This window comes from Salminus brasiliensis, chromosome 5, assembly GCF_030463535.1.
Source record: "Salminus brasiliensis chromosome 5, fSalBra1.hap2, whole genome shotgun sequence".
NCBI classification, from domain to species: Eukaryota; Metazoa; Chordata; class Actinopteri; order Characiformes; family Bryconidae; genus Salminus; species Salminus brasiliensis.
The window spans coordinates 1955721-1983220 of NC_132882.1; the positions used below are offsets into that span (position 1 = coordinate 1955721).

Below are 27500 nucleotides of genomic sequence, written 5' to 3' on the forward strand. Positions count from 1 at the left end.
AACCTTCCCCTCCACAGACATACGCACATGAATAAGGTGGATATAAAGGGTTTATTACATTAGTTTACTGCTAAAGTGTGTGTTTCAGGTCCCCAGGAAGAAGTGGGTCCTGCAGTGGCCTGGTCAGGTTGTTATCTGTGCGTCCTCTATTTTCTGGACCAGTGAAGTGTCCCAAGCTATACAGAACAACACCCTACCTGTGAGTACACACACACACACACACACACACACACGCACACACAGTGTATCACTACAAACAATATGTAAAATATGAATAATTGTAATATATGATCAAAACAGTGATACACTGTGTGTGTATGTGTGTGTGTGTATGTGTGTGTGTGTGTATGTGTATTACAGGCATATGTGGAGCAGTCTAATGCTCAGATTGCAGACATTGTTGAGCTGGTCAGGGGGAAACTGCCCGGAGGAGCGAGGATGACTCTGGGAGCACTGACGGTCATTGATGTTCATGGTAAACACAAGCTGTACAGTTTATCACACTTTATTAAACTCATAACCTTTAATAATGTTATATATATAATGCATAATATTTATATGAAGTGACTTTGACTCCCATACTTCATACATCTCATTCCCTACACTGTAGAATCAGGAGCACTCTACACATCACTGTTACTGTAAACACAACTGCCCTGCTAACCAATATTCCCTTTATTGGAACTCTATAGAACCCTGTTACAGTGGACAGAAGTACCCCTAATTACTATCCCCTACACTGAGACTCTATGGAACCCTGTTACAGTGGACAGAAGTACCCCTAATTACTATCCCCTACACTGAGACTCTATAGAACCCTGTTATAGTGGACAGAAGTACCCCTAATTACTGTCCCCTCCACTGAGACTCTATAGAACCCTGTTATAGTGGACAGAAGTACCCCTAATTACTATCCCCTACACTGAGACTCTATAGAACCCTGTTACAGTGGACAGAAGTACCCCTAATTACTATCCCCTACACTGAGACTCTATAGAACCCTGTTATAGTGGACAGAAGTACCCCTAATTACTGTCCCCTACACTGAGACTCTATAGAACCCTGTTATAGTGGACAGAAGTACCCCTAATTACAGAAGTACCCCTAATTACTATCCCCTACACTGAGACTCTATAGAACCCTGTTATAGTGGACAGAAGTACTCCTAATTACTATCCCCTACATTGAGACTCTGTAAAACCCTGTTACAGTGGACAGAAGTACTCCTAATTACTATCCCCTACACTGAGACTCTATAGAACCCTGTTATAGTGGACAGAAGTACCCCTAATTACTATCCCCTACACTGAGACTCTATAGAACCCTGTTATAGTGGACAGAAGTACCCCTAATTACAGAAGTACCCTAATTACTATCCCCTACACTGAGACTCTATAGAACCCTGTTATAGTGGACAGAAGTACCCCTAATTACTATCCCCTACACTGAGACTCTATAGAACCCTGTTACAGTGGACAGAAGTACCCCTAATTACTATCCCCTACACTGAGACTCTATAGAACCCTGTTATAGTGGACAGAAGTACCCCTAATTACAGAAGTACCCTAATTACTATCCCCTACACTGAGACTCTATAGAACCCTGTTATAGTGGACAGAAGTACCCCTAATTACTATCCCCTACACTGAGACTCTATAGAACCCTGTTACAGTGGACAGAAGTACCTCTAATTACTATCCCCTACACTGAGACTCTATAGAACCCTGTTACAGTGGACAGAAGTACCCCTAATTACAGAAGTACCCTAATTACTATCCCCTACACTGAGACTCTATAGAACCCTGTTATAGTGGACAGAAGTACCCCTAATTACTATCCCCTACATTGAGAATCTATTGAACCCTGTTATAGTGGACAGAAGTACCCCCAATTACTATCCCCTACACTGAGACTCTATAGAACCCTGTTATAGTGGACAGAAGTACCCCTAATTACTATCCCCTACACTGAGACTCTATAGAACCCTGTTATAGTGGACAGAAGTACCCCTAATTACAGAAGTACCCTAATTACTATCCCCTACACTGAGACTCTATAGAACCCTGTTATAGTGGACAGAAGTACCCCTAATTACTATCCCCTACACTGAGACTCTGTAAAACCCTGTTACAGTGGACAGAAGTACCCCTAATTACTATCCCCTACACTGAGACTCTATAGAACCCTGTTATAGTGGACAGAAGTACTCCTAATTACTATCCCCTACATTGAGACTCTGTAAAACCCTGTTACAGTGGACAGAAGTACTCCTAATTACTATCCCCTACATTGAGACTCTATAGAACCCTGTTATAGTGGACAGAAGTACCCCTAATTACTATCCCCTACACTGAGACTCTATAGAACCCTGTTATAGTGGACAGAAGTACCCCTAATTACAGAAGTACCCTAATTACTATCCCCTACACTGAGACTCTATAGAACCCTGTTATAGTGGACAGAAGTACCCCTAATTACTATCCCCTACACTGAGACTCTATAGAACCCTGTTATAGTGGACAGAAGTACCCCTAATTACTATCCCCTACACTGAGACTCTATAGAACCCTGTTATAGTGGACAGAAGTACCCCTAATTACTATCCCCTACATTGAGACTCTGTAAAACCCTGTTACAGTGGACAGAAGTACCCCTAATTACTATCCCCTACACTGAGACTCTATAGAACCCTGTTATAGTGGACAGAAGTACCCCTAATTACAGAAGTACCCTAATTACTATCCCCTACACTGAGACTCTATAGAACCCTGTTATAGTGGACAGAAGTACCCCTAATTACAGAAGTACCCTAATTACTATCCCCTACACTGAGACTCTATAGAACCCTGTTATAGTGGACAGAAGTACCCCTAATTACAGAAGTACCCTAATTACTATCCCCTACACTGAGACTCTATAGAACCCTGTTATAGTGGACAGAAGTACCCCTAATTACTATCCCCTACATTGAGAATCTATTGAACCCTGTTATAGTGGACAGAAGTACCCCCAATTACTATCCCCTACACTGAGACTCTATAGAACCCTGTTATAGTGGACAGAAGTACCCCTAATTACTATCCCCTACACTGAGACTCTGTAAAACCCTGTTACAGTGGACAGAAGTACCCCTAATTACTATCCCCTACACTGAGACTCTATAGAACCCTGTTATAGTGGACAGAAGTACCCCTAATTACAGAAGTACCCTAATTACTATCCCCTACACTGAGACTCTATAGAACCCTGTTATAGTGGACAGAAGTACCCCTAATTACTATCCCCTACACTGAGACTCTATAGAACCCTGTTATAGTGGACAGAAGTACTCCTAATTACTATCCCCTACATTGAGACTCTGTAAAACCCTGTTACAGTGGACAGAAGTACTCCTAATTACTATCCCCTACATTGAGACTCTGTAAAACCCTGTTACAGTGGACAGAAGTACTCCTAATTACTATCCCCTACATTGAGACTCTGTAAAACCCTGTTACAGTGGACAGAAGTACTCCTAATTACTATCCCCTACACTGAGACTCTATAGAGCCCTGTTATAGTGGACAGAAGTACCCCTAATTACTATCCCCTACACTGAGACTCTATAGAACCCTGTTATAGTGGACAGAAGTACCCCTAATTACAGAAGTACCCTAATTACTATCCCCTACACTGAGACTCTATAGAACCCTGTTATAGTGGACAGAAGTACCCCTAATTACTATCCCCTACACTGAGACTCTATAGAACCCTGTTACAGTGGACAGAAGTACCCCTAATTACTATCCCCTACACTGAGACTCTATAGAACCCTGTTATAGTGGACAGAAGTACCCCTAATTACAGAAGTACCCTAATTACTATCCCCTACACTGAGACTCTATAGAACCCTGTTATAGTGGACAGAAGTACCCCTAATTACTATCCCCTACACTGAGACTCTATAGAACCCTGTTATAGTGGACAGAAGTACCCCTAATTATTATCCCCTACACTGAGACTCTATAGAACCCTGTTATAGTGGACAGAAGTACCCCTAATTACAGAAGTACCCTAATTACTATCCCCTACACTGAGACTCTATAGAACCCTGTTACAGTGGACAGAAGTACCTCTAATTACTATCCCCTACACTGAGACTCTATAGAACCCTGTTACAGTGGACAGAAGTACCCCTAATTACAGAAGTACCCTAATTACTATCCCCTACACTGAGACTCTATAGAACCCTGTTATAGTGGACAGAAGTACCCCTAATTACTATCCCCTACATTGAGAATCTATTGAACCCTGTTATAGTGGACAGAAGTACCCCCAATTACTATCCCCTACACTGAGACTCTATAGAACCCTGTTATAGTGGACAGAAGTACCCCTAATTACTATCCCCTACACTGAGACTCTATAGAACCCTGTTATAGTGGACAGAAGTACCCCTAATTACAGAAGTACCCTAATTACTATCCCCTACACTGAGACTCTATAGAACCCTGTTATAGTGGACAGAAGTACCCCTAATTACTATCCCCTACACTGAGACTCTGTAAAACCCTGTTACAGTGGACAGAAGTACCCCTAATTACTATCCCCTACACTGAGACTCTATAGAACCCTGTTATAGTGGACAGAAGTACCCCTAATTACAGAAGTACCCTAATTACTATCCCCTACACTGAGACTCTATAGAACCCTGTTATAGTGGACAGAAGTACCCCTAATTACAGAAGTACCCTAATTACTATCCCCTACACTGAGACTCTATAGAACCCTGTTATAGTGGACAGAAGTACCCTAATTACTATCCCCTACACTGAGACTCTATAGAACCCTGTTACAGTGGACAGAAGTACCCCTAATTACTATCCCCTACACTGAGACTCTATAGAACCCTGTTATAGTGGACAGAAGTACCCCTAATTACAGAAGTAGCCTAATTACTACCCCCTACACTGAAACGGCTGCAGCCGTTGTATCAGGCCCGGATCCTGACGAGGTTGTGATCTTTGCCCGTTTTCCTGGTCAGCGCGTGACGTGGTGATGAAGCTGGCGCAGGACGGCGTGTCGTCCCTCAATGATTTCCAGTGGATCTCACAGCTGCGCTATTTCTGGGAGGACGGGGAGGTCATGCTGAGGATGATCACCACTGAGCTCCAGTATGGATATGAATATCTGGGGAACTCCCCACGACTGGTCATCACTCCACTGACTGACCGCTGCTACAGGTTAGAGTATGCACACGCCACAGACACCTTTACCTCAGATCAGGTAAATCCCTGTCCTCAGTGATGATCACAGTGATGCTGTGCTAATTGGATGGATCTCAGACACTGTCAAGTTTGCTGGCCACTGGCCACTCTATAAATATCATAATTAATAAATTTAATAAATATTAAATAAATAAATATGTCTTGATGTGCCAGAAACGTCTTCAGCTTTGCTGATGGAGATGTGACTGACTGTGTGTACCGCTGCAGGACTCTGATGGGAGCTCTGAAGCTGAATCTGGGTGGAGCTCCAGAAGGGCCGGCAGGAACAGGCAAAACAGAAACTACTAAAGATCTGGCCAAAGCTCTGGCTAAACAGGTACACACACACACACACACTCACACTCACACTCACACACACACACACACACACACACACACACACACACTCACACTCACACACACACACACACACACACACACACACTCAAACTCACACACACACACTCAAACTCACACACACACACACACTCACACACACACACACATACACACACACTATACTTTGTCATTTTTATATTTTATCTGTTCTGACAGTTTAACTTAATGTGTGTGTGTGTGTGTCTGTGTGTGTGTGTGTGTCTGTGTGTGTGTGTGTGTGCGCAGTGTGTGGTGTTTAACTGTTCAGATGGGCTGGATTATAAAGCTATGAGTAAATTCTTTAAGGGTTTGGCTCAGTCTGGAGCGTGGGCCTGCTTCGATGAGTTCAACCGGATTGAGGTTAGTAATGGACTGTGACTCCACCCACTCAAACCACACCTCAGGCCCACCCACCATGCCCAAACCACACCCACAACACTCACACAATACCTCAGTCCCACTTAAACCACACCCACAATACTCACCAATACCTCAGTCCCACTTAAACCACACCCACAATACTCATACCTTAGTCCCACCCAGACCACACACCCATCATACACAAACCACACCTCAGTCCAACCCAAACACACCTTACAGCATTCAGTACTTCCCAAACCACACCCATCATACCCAAACCACACCCACCATACTCATACAATCTTATTCCTACCCATCACACCCACACCACACCACAGTCCCACCCCAACCACATCCAGACCACTCCACAGTCCCACCCCAACCACATCCAGACCACACCACAGTCCCACCCCAACCACATCCAGACCACATCTCAGTCCCACCCAAACCACACCCTTCACACCCAAACCACACCCATCATTACCCAGATCTCACTTCAATTCCACCCACACCTTTACCCTTTCAAACCATTCAACCATCATCCAACGCTCAACCTCACCTTATACACCCTATTACTCTCATATCTACACCAGCTTCACCCTGATCTCCCCAAACCTACTCTAACCTTACCCTGTCTCAGCCCCCTAATCTCTCCCTCTCTCTCCCTCTCTCTCTCTGTCTCTCTCTCTCTCTCTCTCTCTCTCTCTCTCTCTCTCTCTCTCTCTCTCTCTCTCTCTGTCTCTCTCTCTCTCTCTCTCTCTCTGTCTCTCTCTCTCTCTCTCTCTCTCTCTCTCTGTCTCCCTCTCTCTCTCTCTCTCTCTCTCTCTCTCTCTCTCTCTGTCTCTCTCCCTCTCTCTCTCCCTCTCTCTCTCTGTCTCTCTCTCTTCTCTCTCTCTCTCTCTCTCTCTCTCTCTCTCTCTCTCTCTCTCTCTCTCTCAGGTGGAGGTGTTGTCGGTGGTGGCTCAGCAGGTGTTGAGTATTCAGCAGGCGATTGCGAGGAATCTGAAGCGGTTTGTGTTTGAGGGGACGGAGCTGTCACTGAACCCCACCTGCAGCGTCTTCATCACCATGAACCCGGGATACGCCGGCCGGGCCGAGCTGCCTGATAACCTAAAAGTAAACACACACACACACACACACACACACACACACACACACACACACAGAGAGAAACACATATACATGCCTGCTGATATTCACATAGCCTTGTTCCAGTTTCTGATAATTGTGTTTACTGTTACTGTTACTTAAATTAAACACACATGTGTGTGTGTGTGTGTGTGTGTGTGTGTGTGTGTGTGTGTGTGTGTGTGCAGGCTCTCTTCCGCACTGTAGCTATGATGGTTCCAGATTATGGGCTGATTGGAGAGATATCTCTGTACTCAATGGGCTTCATTCAGTCTCGGAGGTAAACACAGATACATCGGTAAATCAGGCCTAATACACTAGCTGTCCAAATGTTTGTGGACACCTTCACTAGAATACATTCAGCTACTTTAAGTTGCATCCATTGCTGACACAGATGTGCAAATGCACACACACAGTAGAGACAGTTACTCCAACAAAAGAATCAGCTCTTTTTATTACCCTTGATTTCAGAAGAAACAATGAACAAGCAGGTGTCCCAATACTTTTGTCCTTATAGTGTATATGCGTATATATATTTTTTCTCAGGTTCTAGTTTATTTAGTGTTCTGTAGGTGTAGTATATCACTGCTGTCCAGCTGTGGAGTGGTTACCTGAGCCTCACCACAAGCAGTTCAGCGTATGAAGGTTCTGACCGGTCGGTGGGTGTTTGTTAGTGGTTCTGACCGGTCCCTGTGGTTATCACGGCAGCCTGGCCCAGAAGATTGTGGCGACGTACCGGCTGTGTTCTGAGCAGCTGTCCTCCCAGCATCACTACGACTACGGCATGCGTGCGGTGAAGTCGGTCCTGACGGCAGCGGGGAACCTGAAACTGAAGTACCCGCAGGAGGACGAGAGCGTGCTGCTGCTCAGAGCCCTGATGGACGTCAACATGGCCAAATTCCTCGCCCAGGACGTGCCTCTCTTCCAGGTGTGTGTTACATACGGGTTCTAGCTTTGCAGTATTGCTTTCTTGGGTTTGAGCATCATGCTGACATATTTGATTAGATTATTCAATTATTTAACTTAGCCAAAGTTGTATATATATAATATATAATATATATATATATATATATATTATTTATTATACATTTTTAACCAATTTTTCTCCCTAATTTATACCTAATTACCCCACCCACTCGTTAGTACTCTCCCCCATCACACACACACTCGGAGGAACGCACCCGGTACCCAACTCTGCTGTCACTATTGCACAAACCCCATCTACCCACCCAGAGAGCGAGGACAGTTGTGCTCTCTCAGGCTCCGTCTGCTGATAGCAGGCACCATCACAGTGGCAGCACCGTAGCAGGACTACTCAGAGCCCATCGTTTTTGAGGTTTTGAGATCTGTAACAGATGATAATTATAATAATACGTAATTATTTAATAAATAATCATATATAAAATAGATCATAATGAATTACATAAGAAAAAATAAAAGCACAAACATGTTTTCTGCCCCTTGGTGGATTTTCTGTGCACTGCATGAACCAGAACAATTGGAAATTTCTCAGGAAACTCAACTTGGAGAATAAGGGGTTAAACAGTCTTGTGTTTTATGTTTTAGTTTGTCCTGATGCATCAAATATGATAAAGATTTATGAGTTTATTGTCATGTGCACAGCAGAAACAAGCAGTTACGCTGTACAATGGAATTCTTACTTTGCAGTTCCTCCAATTAACGATATAATTTTATAAATAACTGAATAAATATGAAACTGAATAAATATGAAAAAAAAGATATATATATATATATATATATATATATATATATATATATATATACATTTAATAATAATACATTTATTTCAGTCTAATTTAAATAATTGTCAGAAAGTTAAATAAATTCTAAAAATATCGAAATTTCTGGCAAGTGTTTGATGGTTTAGGCTTTAAAAGGTTATCAAAAGCATATCAAGTATATTAAGACTCCTCAGGTGTCTGAATACTTTTGCTAAGCTCTGTACAGTGTGTGTGTGTGTAGTTTTTCCTGCTGATTCCTGATTGGACGGCTGTTTGCGGGTTACTGATGGTCTATGCGTGTCTGTGTGTCACAGGGAATAATCTCAGACCTCTTCCCCGGAGTGGTGCTGCCTACGCCGGACTACGAGCTGCTGCTGAAGGCTCTGAATGACAACATCACTAAACTCAAGCTGCAGCCGGTGCCATGGTTCATCAGCAAGATCATACAGGTCCACCCCACTCATCCTTCAGTACTTCCATCTGCACTCACTCAGCAATTTATTAGGAACACCTGTGCACCTACTCACTCATGCAATTGTCAATCATGTGGCAGCAGAGCGGTGCATAACGTCATGAAGAGTTCATGCTGTATTAATGTAGTGTTCCTAATAAAGTGCTCAATGAGTATATATATATATATATATATATATATATATATATATATACACACTTCAGCCCATCTACCCACTGTATGACTATGTGTGTGTGTGTGTGTGTGTGTGTGTGTACAGGTGTATGAGATGATGCTGGTAAGGCATGGATTTATGATCGTTGGAGACCCCCTGGGAGGGAAGACCTCAGCATATAAAGTTCTAGCAGGAGCTCTTAAAGACCTGTATGAGGGTGAGACAATCGATCAATCAACTAATCACTCAATTATCTGATCAGTCAGTCAGCTCACTTGCCTGGGAATCAGTGTCAGGGTTCTGAGAGTAAGCTGGGGAGCTGTAATCTGATAAAAACCAGCAGCTTCAGGATCATGCTGACGCACCACAGACTGGAGGAACAGGGAGAACGGCGTCTCCGTCATTCCCACTCCGGGCCGGAGCGCTGCTGCTGCTACTGCACTATGGCGCTTTGGTGGTGGAGCTGCAGGTGGAGAACCTCTCTCCAGAACTGCTGGTGTGTAACACTGCAGAACCCATAGAGTCATTAGTGTAAAATCCTGTAGTATTACTCTACCACCTCCGCCCACATGCTGCTCTACCTTCAGATCAAGCTTCTGCAGCTCTCACACTGTCCAGAAATGCACGTGTACAGCATGTCCTTCTTAAGGGTAGCTCTAAGCGTGAATTGCACTTCCTGACTGTAGGGGGAGCTCTACTGATTTAAAGAATCGAGGGCCAGGATACATCACTACAAGCTCAGGCTGCAGCTCCTACTTCTATCATTTCTACAGAAATCTTAGTAAATGGTCACCACAGTTATTCTGCTGTCTGTTATGCTTTATTAAATATCATTAAAGTTCAGTCACCATCCGATCAGACTTGTATCTGTGTGTGTGTGTGTGTGTGTGTGTAGGAGGTGTGGTGGAGGAGTTTGCAGTAGATTTCCGGATCATCAACCCAAAGGCGATCCCCATGGGTCAGCTGTACGGCTGCTTCGACCCGGTCAGTCACGAGTGGACAGACGGTGTTCTGGCCACATCGTTCCGGGAGCAGGCCCAGTCCACGGCCGAGGACCGCCAGTGGATCATATTCGACGGCCCCATCGATGCTGTCTGGATAGAGAACATGAACACTGTACTGGACGACAACAAGAAGGCATGTTCTGACATTTTTTTACTTTAGATCGATATACTGTATATGCAAATTAGCACTGTTCTGATTGGCTGCCCTAAATTGGCTGCCTCATTCAAAAGTAGTCCTAGATGAAACACTCCTCTTTACCATTAATGGGTGGGGTTAACTTGCTGAAGCCTGGATGGGTGGGACTAAACTGCTGTAGGCTGAAAGGGTGGGGCTAAATGCTGTAGGCTGAATGGGTGGGGCTAAACTGCTGTAGGCTGAAAGGGTGGGGCTAAACTGCTGTAGGCTGAAAGGGTGGGGCTAAACTTCTGTAGGCTGAATGGGTGGGGCTAAACTGTAGGCTGAATGGGTGGGGCTAAACTGCTGTAGGCTGAATGGGTGGGGCTAAACTCCTGTAGGCTGAATGGGTGGGGCTAAACTGCTGTAGGCTGAATGGGTGGGGCTAAACTCCTGTAGGCTGAATGGGTTGGGCTAAACTGCTGTAGGCTGAATGGATGGGGCGAAACTTCTGTAGGCTGAATGGGTGGGGCTAAACTGCTGTAGGCTGAATGGGTGGGGCTAAACTGCTGTAGGCTGAATGGGTGGGGCTAAACTGCTGTAGGCTGAATGGATGGGGCGAAACTTCTGTAGGCTGAATGGGTTGGGCTAAACTGCTGTAGGCTGAATGGATGGGGCGAAACTTCTGTAGGCTGAATGGGTGGGGCTAAACTGCTGTAGGCTGAATGGACGGGGCTAAACTGCTGTAGGCTGAATGGATGAGGCTAAACTTCTGTAGACTGAATGGGTGGGGCTAAACTGCTATACGCTGAATGGGTGGGGCTAAACTGCTGTAGGCTGGATGGGTTGGGCTAAACTGCTGTAGGCTGAAAGGGTGGGGCTAAATGCTGTAGGCTGAATGGGTGGGGCTAAACTGCTGTAGGCTGAAAGGGTGGGGCTAAACTGCTGTAGGCTGAAAGGGTGGGGCTAAACTGCTGTAGGCTGAAAGGGTGGGGCTAAACTGCTGCAGGCTGAATGGGTGGGGCTAAACTGCTGTAGGCTGAATGGGTGGGGCTAAACTGCTGTAGGATGAATGGGTGGGGCTAAACTCCTGTAGGCTGAATGGGTTGGGCTAAACTGCTGTAGGCTGGATGGGTTGGGCTAAACTGCTGTAGGCTGGATGGGTGGGGCTAAACTGCTGTAGGCTGAATGGGTGGGGCTAAACTGCTGTAGGCTGAATGGATGAGGCTAAACTTCTGTAGACTGAATGGGTGAGGCTAAACTGCTGTAGGCTGGATGGGTTGGGCTAAACTGCTGTAGGCTGAATGGGTGGGGCTAAATGCTGTAGGCTGAATGGGTGGGGCTAAACTGCTGTAGGCTGAAAGGGTGGGGCTAAACTGCTGTAGGCTGAATGGATGGGGCTAAACTTCTGTAGGCTAAATGGATGGGGCTAAACTGCTGTAGGCTGGATGGGTGGGGACTAAGCTGCTGTAGGCTGGATGGGTGGGGACTAAGCTGCTGTAGGCTGAATGGGTGGGGCTAAACTGCTGTAGGGCTAAACTGCATGGTATGTATAGGTGATAGTTTTATGTGTGTGTGTGTGTGTTTGTTTGTGTGTGTGTGTGTGTGTGTGTGTGTGTTGTAGCTGTGTCTGATGAGTGGTGAGATCATCCAGATGAGTCCTAAGATGAGTCTGATCTTTGAGCCTGCTGATCTGGAGCAGGCCTCGCCAGCTACTGTCAGCAGGTAATGCGCAAAACACACACACACACACACACACACACACACACACACACACATATAATAATCCTATGAGAATACATATAACATATAATAACGTGTCTGATTTGATACGGTTCTGATTTTCTGTATCTCATCTCAGATTCTAGTGAAGATTTGTTTCTTGAGGGTAATAATAAATTTTTTTTTATTTACATCAAATTAAAATAAATAAAATCCCTTAAAAAGTTCCATGTTCTGGACATTACTGAGTCAATATTGCTGGACATTATCAGACAGATTAGAACAGCAGGGGAGTTTAGGCTGACCCGTTTAGACTCGCTCCTTAAGCACAGATCCACTGACCTACAACTGATTTATTCAAATCACATCTAATTTAATCTAATTAATTTAATCTAATTAATTTAATATAATATAATTGATTAATAATTTAATATGATGAGTGAATGTAAAAAATAAGGATAACCTTCTGACCTACAGAGAAACTCACTGTGAGCTAAGGAACATGCCTGAAGACGCTGGATCTACAGCAGTGAATGAAAAGGATCATTAGCATTATATTTACACACAACGCAAAATATGATCTTTATGTTTTGGTTCCTGCAAATGAGTGTGTAGCATTATAATAGTATTTATTATAACAGTGTATAATAATAGTAAGAATATTATATTGTTTTACTTTTACCAACATTTTTTTATTACTGTTTTAATTACATGATAATATTAATATTATTTATAATAATGATAATAATGATTATAATAATAATTTCCGCTGCCAAAACAGTCCACTATTAGACTGGACACTGTTCACCTGTGTGTGTGTGTGTGTGTGTGTGTGTTTAGGTGTGGTATGATCTACATGGAACCCCATCAGCTGGGCTGGACTCCACTCAGAGACTCTTACATGGACACTCTACCAGACAGCCTGGCTCCAGAACACAGAGAACTGGTGAGGAACACACACACACACACACATCCAGGCCTGTCCAGGTGTTTGGTGTGTGTAGGGATATCCCGATCCCATTGCCAGTCTGACCAGTTGGGTTCACTAGCATGACCTGTCGGACTACAGAGGTCCACCAAGCCGGTCATCCAGCTTGGTCATGTGGGTCATGTGGGTCAGCTAAACCATTATACTGGTCAACTGGTCTACCAGTTTGACCTGCGGATTTACCAGTATAAGCTCTGTGTAATTAAAGGTAGTGTGTAACTGTCTGTATGCATGTGTGTGTGTGTGTGTGTGTGTGTGTGTGTGTTGTAGATTGTGGATCTGTTTGACTGGCTGGTGCAGCCCTGTTTGGACTTCATTACCTATAACTGCCGTTTCCTGGTGCAGACCTCACCCATCCACCTAGCCTACAGCCTAATGCGCCTGTACTCCTGCCTGCTGGGTACACACACACACACACACACACACACACACACACACACACACACACACACACACACAAGCACAAGGTAAGGGTTTCTAATAAAGTTCTAATAAAGATGTGATAGGTGATTGTGGTTGTGTGTGTGTGTGTGTGTGTGTATAGATGAGATAGCAGTGGTGGACCAGGATGGGGTGGAGTCTATGTCCAGTCAGAAGATCACCCTGTGGCTCCAGGGCTTGTTCCTATTTGCTGTGGTGTGGACAGTAGGCGGGACCATTAACGGGGACAGCAGGAAGAAATTTGACGTTTACTATCGAAACCTGCTCATGGGCACGATGGACGAACACCCGAGACCCCAGAGCGTCAAACTTACCAAGAACAACGTCTTTCCTGAGAGAGGTACACACACACACACACACACACACACACACACTGTGTATAATACCTGTATCATCTGCATGAAGCTTTCCCAGCCTGGTTTACAGCAGTGCTGCTGTGCTGCTGATGTGTGATACTGTGTCGTGTGTCTCCCCCTGCAGGCTCGGTGTATGATTACTGTTTCCATAAGCAGGGATCAGGAGAGTGGAGCACATGGACCGACTCCATCACTAAAGAGGAGAGCACCATACCAGCTGGAGCTAACGTCAGTGTACACACAGACACACACACACACACACACACTGCTGGACTGCTGTGGTCTGCTCTCTGCTCACTCCGCCCTACAGAACTAAGCTGAAGCTCATGAAGCTGCATGAGATACATGAACTGGTTTAGCTCCTGACCAGGGTTTCGAGTTTCTGGTTTAGATGGTCCACCAGCATGACCAGCCTGCCTGGTAGACCAGCATGGACAAAGCTTATTGACCTGGTTAAACATCATGACCAAGCTGGTCGTAAAGCTGGTCGAACTGGACTAGCATTGTATAGCTGTTTGACCAATTGGGTGAAGCTGGTCATACTGGTGGACCAGTATGGACAGAGCTTATTTACCAGTATAACCATCATGACCAGGCTGGTTGCCAAGCTCAGAACCAACCACACTGAATTCGGCTTGTTTGTGGGTCTGAAATTATGTATGGGGAAACATTGTGGTTCAATAGCGCCCCCTGGTGTTTCTACCTGTGGTTATCTCCACTCTACTACTCTGATTGAGGGGACACTTCCTGCATCAGCCTCAGTCCTGCAGTCATGTACTTCAGTCCTCCTAGTGTGGGTTCCCTCCACTTCACTGATGCACAACGATACTGGATTACTAACAGCTCCCCCTTGTGGAGAACAGCTGCTAGATGTGTGTTAGTAAAACTGTGCATCATTCTGTAGTTGGCGCAGTGTCCGTATTAGGAGCTCTGGGTCAGAAATTAACTGGGTTCCTTCCAGAATATCCCTGGATCCTCTGAACTAGAAGCTCAGGGTATCTGACTAGGTCCATGAAGACCTTTACTTCTAGAAACAGAAATGGTGACTTATAAATGCTCACATATTCTCTCTCTCAGATGTCTGACCTGATTATCCCCACTGTGGAGACGGCCCGTCAGCTCTTCTTCCTGAAGACGTACCTGTCCCACCAGGTGCCCATGCTGTTCGTGGGGCCCACGGGAACGGGCAAATCCGTCATCAACAACAGCTTCCTGCTGTCACTGCCCAAAGAGCAGTACACACCCATCTGCCTCAACTTCTCTGCCCGCACCTCCGCCAACCAGGTGCAGGACATCATCATGGCCAAACTGGACCGCCGGAGAAAGGGAGTGTTTGGACCCCCCGTCGGCAAGAAGTGTGTCATCTATGTCGGTAAGGACACTGGACTGGACTGGACTTACAGTGATATCCAGTAGAGCTATAGAGAGTTCTCCTTTAATTTACAATGGGAGATGCTAGGCTAACACTGCTAACAGACACTAGACTTAGACTGTCACCCATTAATAACTGACCAACAGCATATTCTGACCACTGACTTTATGTTTATTTGGGTTTATTCTAATGTTATATAGAGTTAATTACAGGTAGACACTCTCACTGACCACTGACTTTATGTTTATTTGGGTTTATTCTAATGTTATATAGAGTTAATTACAGGTAGACACTCTCACTGACCACTGACTTTATGTTTATTGGGGTTTATTCTAATGTTATATAGAGTTAATTACAGGTAGACGCTCTCACTGACCACTGACTTTATGTTTATTGGGGTTTATTCTAATGTTATATAGAGTTAATTACAGGTAGACGCTCTCACTGACCACTGACTTTATGTTTATTTGGGTTTATTCTAATGTTATATAGAGTTAATTACAGGTAGACACTCTTCTTACCTGTAGATGATCTGAACATGCCGGCGAAAGAGATTTACGGAGCGCAGCCCCCCATCGAGCTGCTTAGACAGTGGATCGATCATCAGCACTGGTACGATAAGAAGGACACGTCTAGACTGGACATCGTAGACGTGCTGTTTGTTTCTGCTATGGGGCCCCCTGGTGGTGGGAGGAATGACATTACAGGTGATTTAAATAATGGATCTTTATTTTTGTGCTTAAAGGGTTAATTCAGTAACCACAGTCACTCTACCCCTCTCTCTCTCTCTCTCTCGATCGCTCTCTCTGCAGGTCGATTTACCCGTCATTTGAACATTGTGTCGATCGACTCGTTTGATGATGAAACTCTCAGTAAAATCTTCTCATCCATCACTGACTGGCACTTCAGCAAGGGCTTCGACGCCTCCTTCTACAGGTGTGTGTGTGTGCCTTCATACCATGAATCATCCACCAATCAGCCATAACATTAAAACCACTGCCAGGTGGCCAGAGGTGAAGAACACCAATGATCTGGGTCCAGCAACTCCTGTCAAGAGGTGGATCTACATATAAGACAGCAGGTGAATGGTCAGTTCTTGAAGGTGATGAAAGTGATGAAGCAGGAAAAATGGACAAGCGTAAGAACCTGAGACACTTTGACAAGAACCAAACTGTGAACCAAATCTCTCAAGGTGTCCGGTCATGTTCTGGAGATGTTCTGACCCAGTTGTCTAGAACATCTCCAGAACATGACCGGACACCTTGAGAGATCCATGCCTTGACGGGTTTTAGAGCAGTTTTGGAGGCGCATGGGGATCTACACATGTTCCCATATTTACTGCAGTCGTGTCAAACATACAGAACACAGGCCAGAACCGACCTGATAAAGGTTCTGTTCTAGCCCACCAAATAAATCTAGAACCCATGCTCTCGACATATTCAGGTGTTTTGTTTACAGCTGGAAATTTAATTGTTTGTTTGTGTGTGTGTGTGTGTGTGTGTGTGTGTGTGTCTGTGTCTGTGTCTGTGTCTGTGTCTGTGTCTGTGTGTGTGTGTGTGTGTCTGTGTCTGTGTGTGTGTGTGTGTGTGTGTCTGTGTGTGTGTGTGTGTGTGTGTGCAGGCTGGGTAAGATCCTGGTGCAGGCCACTATGGCGGTCTATAAGGATGCGATGGAGAAGTTTTTACCCACTCCCTCCAAATCCCACTACATCTTCAACCTCAGAGACTTCGCCAGGGTCATTAGAGGAGTTCTGCTCTGTCCACACACACACATGCAGGTAATAAACACACACACACACACACACACACACACACACACACACACACACATGCAGGTAATAAACACACACACACGTAGGTAGTAAACACACACACACACACACAGGTAATAAACCCATCTTCGGCCTGTGGTAGTAGCTCTGTGTGTCTGTCCCGTGCAGGACGGGGATAAGCTGACCAGGCTGTGGGTGCACGAGGTGTACCGGGTGTTCTACGATCGTCTGATCGACAGTGAGGACAGAGAGACGTTCTTCAACATCGTCCGAGAGAAAACACTGGACTACTTCAAACAGGGCCTGAACAAGGTACTGCTGTGGTCTGCAGGGTCAGGTGACCTTCACTTTACACTGTTTAAGTGTATCTCTCTTGTGAACTCTCCATGCTTACCTGCTGTTTTATTGACAAATAAATTTCGTCTGGGATCAGAAGACCTTTAAGAGAACGTACCACTGCACCTCCTCCCTGCTTGGCTTACCTATCCCACTACCAGCCAGCAGACCACGCCCCACACAGGGTTGTGCAGCTAGCAGTGATGAGCTTTGATGGCTGTACGGTCACATAAAAGACAAAATGGATAAAATGTGAAGATATTTAGACATTTAGAAAGATCAAAATAAAATCTGCCGTTAACTCTATAACCAATTTTATTGGTCACATGCACAGTCATACATAGTAATAATTTATATTCTATTAAAATCAGTGAATGAACAGTAGTTGTATATTAATATGTGTAGAGGTGTGTTTATTTACACTTATAACTTTTACTGTACATAGAGTTCAACTGTAAAATAAATGCTTCATAAATTTGACGAACATGCTGGAAATGGAAATTGAAGTAGATCAATAAAAACATCTAGAAACAATAAGAAAGAAAATTGAAAAGTTAATATAATTAGAAACAACTAACAATAGCTAATAAAGAACTAGATACAACTAATAATAGCAAATAAAGAACTATAAATAACAAATTATAGTTAATAAATAGCTAAAAATAAAAATTACTATTAGTTAGTAATAGCTAAGACATAATTAGAAATAACCAACAACAGCTAATAAAGAACTAGATATAACTAATAATAGCAAATAAATGACTAGAAATACAGATAACTCTAGATAACTGATAACTAAAAACTTACTAGAAATAAAAATGACTAAAAACCAAAATAACTAGAAATAACTATTAATGGCTAATAAATTAATTAAATAAAATAATTAACAAAAGCAAATAATAGCTAATAAATAATTACAAATACAGATAAAAAAATAACTAATAATAGCTAATAAATAACTAGAGATGAAAATAGATTATTTTTCCGTAGAGCTCCTTTAACAGTGCCTTTGACGGTGCTCTCTGTACTTTCACTCCTTTTATATTTTTCTCTTAAACATGAATCTGTTCTTGTTTGTTTCCTCTGTTCTTATTTCTGCAGCTCCTCTGTCATCTCTCTCTGTCCGGCACAGTTTCAGACGAGAACGTCCGTGGTCTGTTCTTTGGCGATTACGGCAGGCCGGACGCAGACGCAGATCCTAAACCGTACGACGAGCTGACGGACCTGCGTGCTCTGACCGAGGTGATGGAGCGCTACCTGGACGAGTTCAACAACGTCAGCAAGGCGCCCATGAGCCTGGTCATGTTCCAGTTCGCCATCGAGCACGTCTCGCGCATCTGCCGGGTCCTCAAACAGGACAACGGGCACCTGCTGTTGGTGGGCATTGGCGGCTCCGGGCGTCAGAGCGCCACCAAGCTGGCCACCTTCATCAGCGACTACGAGCTGTTCCAGATCGAACTGACCAAGAGCTACGGAATGTCGGACTGGAGGGACGACCTGAAGCGGGTGATGCTGAAGGCCGGAGTGGACGGGAAGAGGACCACCTTCCTGTTCAGCGACAGTCAGATCAAAGACGAGGCATTCGTGGAGGACATCAACATGCTGCTGAACACTGGAGACGTCCCCAACATCTTCCCCGCCGACGAGCGCGCTGACATCATCGAGAAGATGCAGGCCGTCGCCAGGGTGGAGGGCAGGAGGATGGACGCCACTCCGCTGACCATGTACAACTTCTTCATCGACCGGGTCAAAGCTAACCTGCATATCGTTCTGGGTACTACACACACACACACACACACCGCACCGCACCACAATCACAGGATAGAGTGTTTGGGAGAGTATTCACTAAGGTCCATAAGTATTTGGACAGCGACATAATTTTGGTTTTGCTAAAGCAAACTGAACCAGAACTCTCTGGAGCAGATCAGCATCATGACCCTATTGACTCCATGCTGCCTAATAATGCCAGGCGTGGGCTAGAGGGTTTAAAGCCCCCCAGCATTGAGGAGCTGTGGAGCAGTGGAGGAACTGTGTTCTCTGGAGTGATGGTGGTGGAGCTCCATCCAGTACTTTTGGGATGAGATGGGGATGATGAAGTGGGGTGGTGATCATCATCCAACATCCTGACCTCACTAACACTCTTGTTGCTGAATGCAATCAAATCCTCACAGCAATGCTCCTCCAGAATCTAGTAGAAAGTCTTCTTCTCTGGACAGTAGAGACAGTTACTCCAACAGAAGCAGGGTCAGCTCTTTTTAATACCCCTGATTTCAGAAGAAACAATAAATGAGCAGGTGTCCCAATACTTTTGTCAATATATCATATCTTTAGTTCCTAAATGGTAATGCAACCTCTTGAATTAAAGCTGAAAGTCTGAAAGGTGGTGTACAAGGGCAAAACTACAACACTTGTCACTGTCCAAATACTTACAGACCTGACCGTAGGAGCTGTGCAGTACTGTGTAAACATCAAGGCAGCAGTCGCTGAGTGCAGCACTACACACTACCTTACTATCAGTGTCAGTGCTGAGAGCAGACCACCACCACAGTGCTATCAGTCCTGTGGTCAGACACTGAGTGTGTGTGTGTGTGTGTGTGTGTGTCCACAGCCATGAGTCCGATTGGAGATGCGTTCCGTAATCGTCTCCGGATGTTCCCGTCTCTGATTAACTGCTGCACCATCGATTGGTTCCAGGCCTGGCCCACCGATGCCCTCGAGATGGTGGCCAACAAGTTCCTGGAGGAGGTGGAGCTGGAGGACAACATCAGAGCAGAGTGAGAACTCCACCCATTATTATAGTACAGCAATGTACTGTAGTATTTATAATAATAATAACAACAACAACAACAACAATAATAATAATAATAATAATAATAATAATAATAATAATAAATACAGTATAATAATAGTGATGATAATAATAATAATAATAATAATAATAATGTGAATTATGTATATATATATAATATATATAATAATAATAATAATAATAATATTATGTTATTATAAAATATAATAATAATGGTCAGTCTCCAAGCTCCTCACACCATGACAATAATGCTACAATGTTTTTAAAAATATAATAATGTTATTGTAATAAAAATAAGCATCACCACAATGATGTTATAATATTTATATTAGTATAATAATATTTGCAAAAGTAATATTAATACTGTTATAATATTAGGAACAATAATGCAGTCTATATTGATTCAGCCACATGTTGATAACTATAGTAACAGATATAATTATTATTACTATAGCATTCTTATTTACATGATAATAATAATAATAATAATAATAATAATAATAATAATAAAATTAGTATAATTATTATTATAACTAATGCTATTATACTCTGTGTAAATGAGCTCTGTTCTGATTGGCTCATTGGGAGTGTGACTGAGGGTGTAGTTCTCTCTCTCTCAGGGTGGTGGAGATGTGTAAGACGTTTCAGGAGAGCGTGCAGAAGCTCTCGGAGCGCTACTACTCCCAGCTGCGCAGACATAACTACGTCACCCCCACCTCCTACCTGGAGCTGATCCTCACCTTTAAGAGCCTGCTCACCTCCAAGCGCACCGAGATCAACACCTTCAGGAACCGCTACCTAGTCGGCCTGGAGAAGCTCGACTTCGCCGCTTCTCAGGTGATACTGCACAGCAACACCATAGCAACTAGCTAAAATACTGTAGCGCCCACCTGGCAAGCACTTAGCAACACCATGGAAACCACACAGCAACATTACACCTACACCTTAATCTACACCTACACCTAATCTGAATTCTACTTTAACCTACACCCTAATCTGCACCTTAATCTACACCTACAACTATTCTGAACTTTTATTCTAACCTTAGCCTACACCTTAATCTACAACTACACCTTAATCTACAACTACACCTTAATTTACACCTACAACTATTCTGAACTTTTATTCTAACCTTAGCCTACACCTTAATCTACAACTACACCTTACTCTACACCTACAACTATTCTGAACTTTTATTCTAACCTTAGCCTACACCTTAATCTACAACTACACCTTACTCTACACCTACACCTTAATTTACACCTACAACTATTCTGAAGCATTATTCTAACTTTAGCTACACCTTAATCTACACCTACACCTAATCTGAACCTTACCCTAACCTACACCTTAATCACACCTACATCTAATCTGAACCTTACCTTAACTAACTTAATCTGCACCTTAATCTACACCTACAACTATTCTGAACCTTTATTCTAACCTTAATCTACACCTAACCTACTTCATAATCTACACCTAATCTTAACCTATTTATTAATCTACACCTAACCCTAAATTTAACCTACACCATAATATACACCTAAACCTAATCTTAACCTACACCTGTCAATCTACACCTACACCTAATTTTAACCTACACATTAATCTACACCTAAACCTAATCTTAACATACACCTGCCAATCTACACCTACACCTAATTTTAACCTACACATTAATCTACACCTAAACCTAATCTTAACCTACACCAACACCAGAATCTACGTCTACACCTAATCTGAACCCTTACTCTAGCCTTAACCTACACCTCAATCTACACCCGCTACCATGTTCTAAGCTGCACAGTGATGTGTGTAGATGAAGTGTATGGAGGAAACGGCTGCACAGCCCTGCAGCCTCTGATCTCACTAGCCGTCTGGTCTTCTGCTGTGTGTGTTTTACAGGTAGCAGTGATGCAGCAAGAGCTGACCGCTCTACAGCCGGAGCTGATTCGCACCTCCGCAGAGACGGACGACATGATGGTGAAGATCGAGAAGGAGACCGTTGAGGTGGACGCCAAGAAAGAGCTGGTCGCTGCTGACGAGAAAGTAGCCAATGAGGCTGCAGCAGCTGCTAAAGCCATTAAGGTACCCGGGAAGGCTTTCGCTCCAGACGTGAGTGACGGACTCCGGTGTGGTAGAGAGAACCCGGAGGAGTGCTGGATGGGTGTACAGCAGTGTTCTCATACTCTGAATACTCTAGCTTAGTACAGAAACACACACACAAGTGCACTATGTGGACAAAAGTATTGGGACACCTGTTCGTTCATTGTTTCTTCTGAAATCAAGGGTATTAAAAAGAGTTGATCCTGCTTCTGTTAGAGTAACTGTCTCTACTGTCCAGAGAAGAAGGCTTTCAGTTAGATTTTTGAGGAGCATATCTTTAAGGATTTGATTGCATTCAATAACTAGAGCATTAGTGAGGTCAGGATGTTGGATTATTAACATCCCATCCCTAACTCATCCCAAAAGTACTGAATGGAGCGCCACCATCCATCATTCCAGAGAACACAGCTCCTCCACTGCTCCACAGCTCCTCAATGCTGGGGGGCTTTATACCCCTCTAGCCCACGCCTGGCATTATTAGGCAGCATGGAGCCAATAGGGTCATGATGCTGATCTGCTCCTGCAGAGAGTCCTATTCTATTGGCAGTACTTCTCTACAGGGACTAGACAAGCTGTGTGTGTGCATTTGCACATCTGTGTCAGCAGTGGGTGCAGCTTAAAGTAGCTGAATGCATTCATTAGAAGACGCGTCTTTACCACAGCCCTGTGAATCGAACTAAGTTGAACTGCACAGTGCTGCCACCCTCAGGACTGGAGGGTAATCACACTGGTGTGTAGATCAGGTTATTGACTGAGAAGTGGTGATTGGTTTATTGACTGATTGATCGATTGACAGGACGAGTGTGAGGGGGACCTTGCAGAGGCAATGCCAGCGCTGGAAGCTGCACTCTCGGCTCTGGACACGCTGAAGCCCGCTGACATCACGGTGGTGAAATCCATGCAGAACCCTCCTGGCGCTGTCAAACTGGTCATGGAGTCCATCTGTGTGATGAAGGGCATCAAACCTGAGAGAAAACCTGACCCTGGGGGCTCTGGTGAGAGAGGGTAACACACACACATGTGTAAATACAGGAAAGTGTTTTAAGTAGTGATGGTTCAGAAGACCATAAAAGATGGGGAAGAACTCAGAGAGCTTTGGCCTTTACTTCAGGAGGCTTCTGCTTTGTGGTTGAAAGCTGGTCCCGTTCTTTGGTTGATAGATGACTGGGGTAAAAGGGAGGTGACGGGGTGGTGCAGGGTTCATGGAAACTTGAATAAGGTAGAGAGGTTAGATTTTAGATGTTCCTCCTCCTAAAATGTAAAAAGGGTGGAAAGGTAGGATGTTCTGAAAAGCCAGAAGCACCTAATCAGTAAGCGGGATATTCAGATACTCAAAATCAGAAGCATAATTCACTTTATCAGGAAAGCTTTTTGGTCAGTTTGATCGGTCGTGCACACTTTGGGATGAAATTTGAAGAAATAATATTAAGAAATTTGACACCATTGATGGACATGTATGAAATGGAGAAGATAACTGCTTTTGTTCATCTTAAATTAGAACAATGCCTCTCAGGGTGGATTAAAAAAATGGGTTAAAAATGTGGCCCCCCGTAGGCTTGATTTCGTCTTTACAAACGAATCATCCCTTTGTACAGAAAAGACCACTCCCTACATGTATATCAAGTCAAGTCAAGTGGGTTTTATTGTCATTTCAGCTACATACAGAGTACACAGTGAAACCAAACAGCGTTCCTCCAGGACCATGGTGCAACATAGACACAGTGCATACAAAACACAAGTGCAGACAGAGAATAATAAATAATTGGGGGTAGTTTGCAAATTATGCAGTGTGTAATAAATATTGAGTCCAATGAGGTAGTAAAGTTATTTGTGCAAAATGCTTCCCATATTGTCTGGGGTAAATGGTTGGAGAGAGAGAGAGAGAGAGAGAGAGCTTTTGATGCTTTTGACGAATGTGTTTGTTCACGGGTATGTACGAAGTAGTAAACTGACACTTGTATGATGGTGAATGACAGAAGAAATATTAAAGAAATATTGCATAACATTAAGGTCAAGAGTTTGGATAATCTACATGAAGACAAGCTGAACTAATTGCTAGTTAAATTATATGCAAATGAACAGGAACCATCAGTCGGATGACTTAATGGATAGAATGCATCTTTAATACACACATTTTAAAAATCTAATTTCTATTATTACCATTAATTACTATTATCTGAAGATCTAGATTCTTCTTACGCTTCATTAAACTCCTTAAAGAACATTTCATATTTTTGGACAAAAAAACGAAATTGTTATTTTAGTCTCAGTTTATCCCCCTAGATGATCTACACCTATCTCTTAAGCTCCTCAGAAGCACCAGTGGTTCCTGCCTTTTTCCTCCACTGGTAAAACTTAGGAAGTTTGCACTTTTTAACTTTCCATGTAGTTATTAATCAAGAATCCTCAGGGTTTAATAAAAGTCATGGAGCATCAAGGGTTAATAAACTCTGTGATAAAATTCTCAGCAATGTTACGGATCTGGATTAGGATCAGGATCAGGGCTATATTTAGGGTTAAGGTTAGGATTAGGACGGGGCTTCAGGTTGAGCTAAACTGAGTAGATATTTGGTGAAATATCACCATTTCTGATGGCCAGACTTGCCTTGCTTCAAGTGAGGAAGAGTCCTCCAGGACCAGAGCTAGGAACCATTATCACACACTGACACTCGCTTGTCACAGGTCTGATAGCAGTCTCGTTTTTACACAGGTAAGATGATTGAGGATTATTGGGGTCCATCCAAGAAGCTTCTTGGAGACATGAAGTTCTTAGAGAGTCTGAAGGCCTTCGATAAGGACAACATCCCGGCCAGCAACATTAAGAAGATCCGTGACAAGTTCATCGGCCATCCGGATTTTCAGCCGTCGCTGATCAAAAACGTCTCGTCCGCCTGTGAGGGCCTCTGCAAGTGGGTTCGTGCCATGGAGGTGTACGAGCGAGTGGCCAAGGTGGTCGCCCCGAAGAAGGAGCGTCTGCGGGAGGCTGAGGATGAGCTGGGCGTGCAGATGAAGATGCTGGCGGTGAAACGCGGCGAGCTGAAAGCTGTTGAGGACCGGCTGCAGTCCCTCAATGACAATCTTGCAGCCATGATCCAGAAGAAGAAGGACCTGGAGGACAACATTGAGCTGTGCTCCCAGAAGCTGATCCGAGCGGAGAAACTGATTGGTGGGCTGGGAGGCGAAAAGGACAGGTGGACAGAGGCCGCAAGGCTGCTGGGAATCAGGTACACCAACCTGACGGGGGACGTTCTGCTGTCCTCAGGCACTGTGTCCTACCTAGGAGCGTTCACCGTGGATTTCAGAGTGGAGTGCCAGCGGGAGTGGCACGAGCTCTGCAAGCAGAGGGAAGTGCCCTGCTCTGACGACTTCACACTTAGCAACACCCTCGGCAACCAGGTGCTGATCCGGGCGTGGCAGATCGCCGGTTTACCGGTGGATTCGTTCTCGACTGACAACGGCATCATCGTGTCCAACTCTCGCCGCTGGCCACTCATAATTGACCCACAGGTATGCTTTTAAAACACTGGTTCTTTGGGGTAGATCTTGTGTGTAGAACCATGACAACTTGAAGAACCAAGTTATCTTGAGATAACTATCCTTTTAAAACGGTTCTAGATAAGGTAAATGTCCAAATGTTTGTGGACACCCCTTCTAATGAATGCATTCAGCTACATTAAGTTGCACCCATTGCTGATACACAGATGTAGAAGTTCTTCTGATAGAAAGCAGGTAACTATGACCCTATTGGCTCCATGCTGCCTAATGCCAGGCGTGGGCTAGAGGGGTATAAAGCCCCCCAGCATTGAGGAGCTGTGGAGCAGTGGAAGAGCTGTGTTCTCTGGAATGATGGTGGTGGAGCTCCATCCAGGACTTTTGGGATGAGTTGGGGATGATGAGGTGAGGTGGTGATCAATCATCTAACGTCCTGACCTCACAAACGCTCTTGTTGCTGAATGCAATCAAATCCTCACAGCAATGCTCCTCCAAAATCTAGTAGAAAGTCTTCTTCTCTGGACAGTAGAGACAGTTACTCCAACAGAAGCACGGAAAACATTTAAATCTCCTTGACTTTAGAAGAAATTAGTAGATGGCCCAATACTTTAGTTAGCACAGCGTAGAAAAACACTTTTTCAGTCCGATATAGAACTTTGACCAGGGGGTACCCAAACTTTTGCAAAGCCTCAATGATGAGTCTAGAAAGGGAACTGAGATTTGATCTTTGACCTGCAGGGCCAAGCCAACAAGTGGATCAAGAACATGGAGAAGAGCAACAAGCTGTCCGTCATCAAGCTCTCTGACAGCAACTACGTCCGCACCTTAGAGAACGCCATCCAGTTCGGAACGCCGGCCCTTCTGGAGAATGTGGGCGAGGAGCTGGACGCCGTTCTAGAACCTGTTCTCCTGAAGCAGACCTTCAAGCAGCAGGGTGTGGAGTACATAAAGCTGGGTGAGAACATCATCGAGTATTCCAAAGACTTTCTGTTCTACATGACAACTGGGCTGCGGAACCCCCACTACCTGCCAGAGGTAGCGGTGAAGGTGTGCTTGTTGAACTTCATGATCACACCGCTGGGGCTGCAGGACCAGCTGCTGGGGATTGTTGCTGCCAAGGAGAAACCTGAACTGGAGGAGAAGAAGAACCAGCTGATCTTGGAGAGTGCTGCCAACAACAAGCAGCTGAAGGAGATTGAGGACAAGATCCTGGAGGTGCTGTCCTCGTCCCAGGGGAACATCCTAGAAGATGAGACGGCCATCAAGGTCCTGTCGTCTTCCAAAGTCCTTTCGGAGGAGATTTCGGAGAAGCAGAAGGTCGCAAGCTTGACGGAGCAGGAAATCGACGAGACTCGGCTGGGATACCGACCTGTGGCTGAGCACTCGTCCATCCTGTTCTTCTGTATCTCAGACCTGGCGAACATCGAGCCCATGTACCAGTACTCTCTCACCTGGTTCGTCTTGTTGTACCTGCAGTCCATCGCCCAGAGCCCCGGCAGCGATGACCT

At 44.4% G+C, this 27500-nt stretch overlaps 1 protein-coding gene across 1 annotated transcript in view; it reads left to right on the forward strand.

Annotated features, from left to right (window-relative positions):
* Positions 1-27500, forward strand: part of dnah3 (dynein axonemal heavy chain 3) — a 60928-nt gene that overhangs the window by 23811 nt on the left and 9617 nt on the right. The window contains exons 24-51 of the mRNA XM_072679131.1: positions 89-199; positions 361-475; positions 5024-5222; positions 5475-5583; positions 5871-5984; positions 6924-7100; positions 7301-7392; positions 7821-8040; positions 9169-9303; positions 9586-9697; positions 10376-10617; positions 12224-12324; positions 13162-13267; positions 13580-13709; positions 13854-14090; positions 14231-14334; positions 15184-15478; positions 16006-16185; positions 16291-16414; positions 17099-17255; positions 17418-17561; positions 18687-19359; positions 20194-20359; positions 21015-21231; positions 22300-22482; positions 23297-23495; positions 25211-26007; positions 26731-27500. The exon at positions 26731-27500 is cut by the window's right edge and continues 241 nt beyond it. Of these exons, the coding sequence (XP_072535232.1) occupies positions 89-199; positions 361-475; positions 5024-5222; positions 5475-5583; positions 5871-5984; positions 6924-7100; positions 7301-7392; positions 7821-8040; positions 9169-9303; positions 9586-9697; positions 10376-10617; positions 12224-12324; positions 13162-13267; positions 13580-13709; positions 13854-14090; positions 14231-14334; positions 15184-15478; positions 16006-16185; positions 16291-16414; positions 17099-17255; positions 17418-17561; positions 18687-19359; positions 20194-20359; positions 21015-21231; positions 22300-22482; positions 23297-23495; positions 25211-26007; positions 26731-27500 (6209 nt within the window). The remainder of the gene's footprint in view (positions 1-88; positions 200-360; positions 476-5023; positions 5223-5474; positions 5584-5870; positions 5985-6923; positions 7101-7300; positions 7393-7820; positions 8041-9168; positions 9304-9585; positions 9698-10375; positions 10618-12223; positions 12325-13161; positions 13268-13579; positions 13710-13853; positions 14091-14230; positions 14335-15183; positions 15479-16005; positions 16186-16290; positions 16415-17098; positions 17256-17417; positions 17562-18686; positions 19360-20193; positions 20360-21014; positions 21232-22299; positions 22483-23296; positions 23496-25210; positions 26008-26730) is intronic.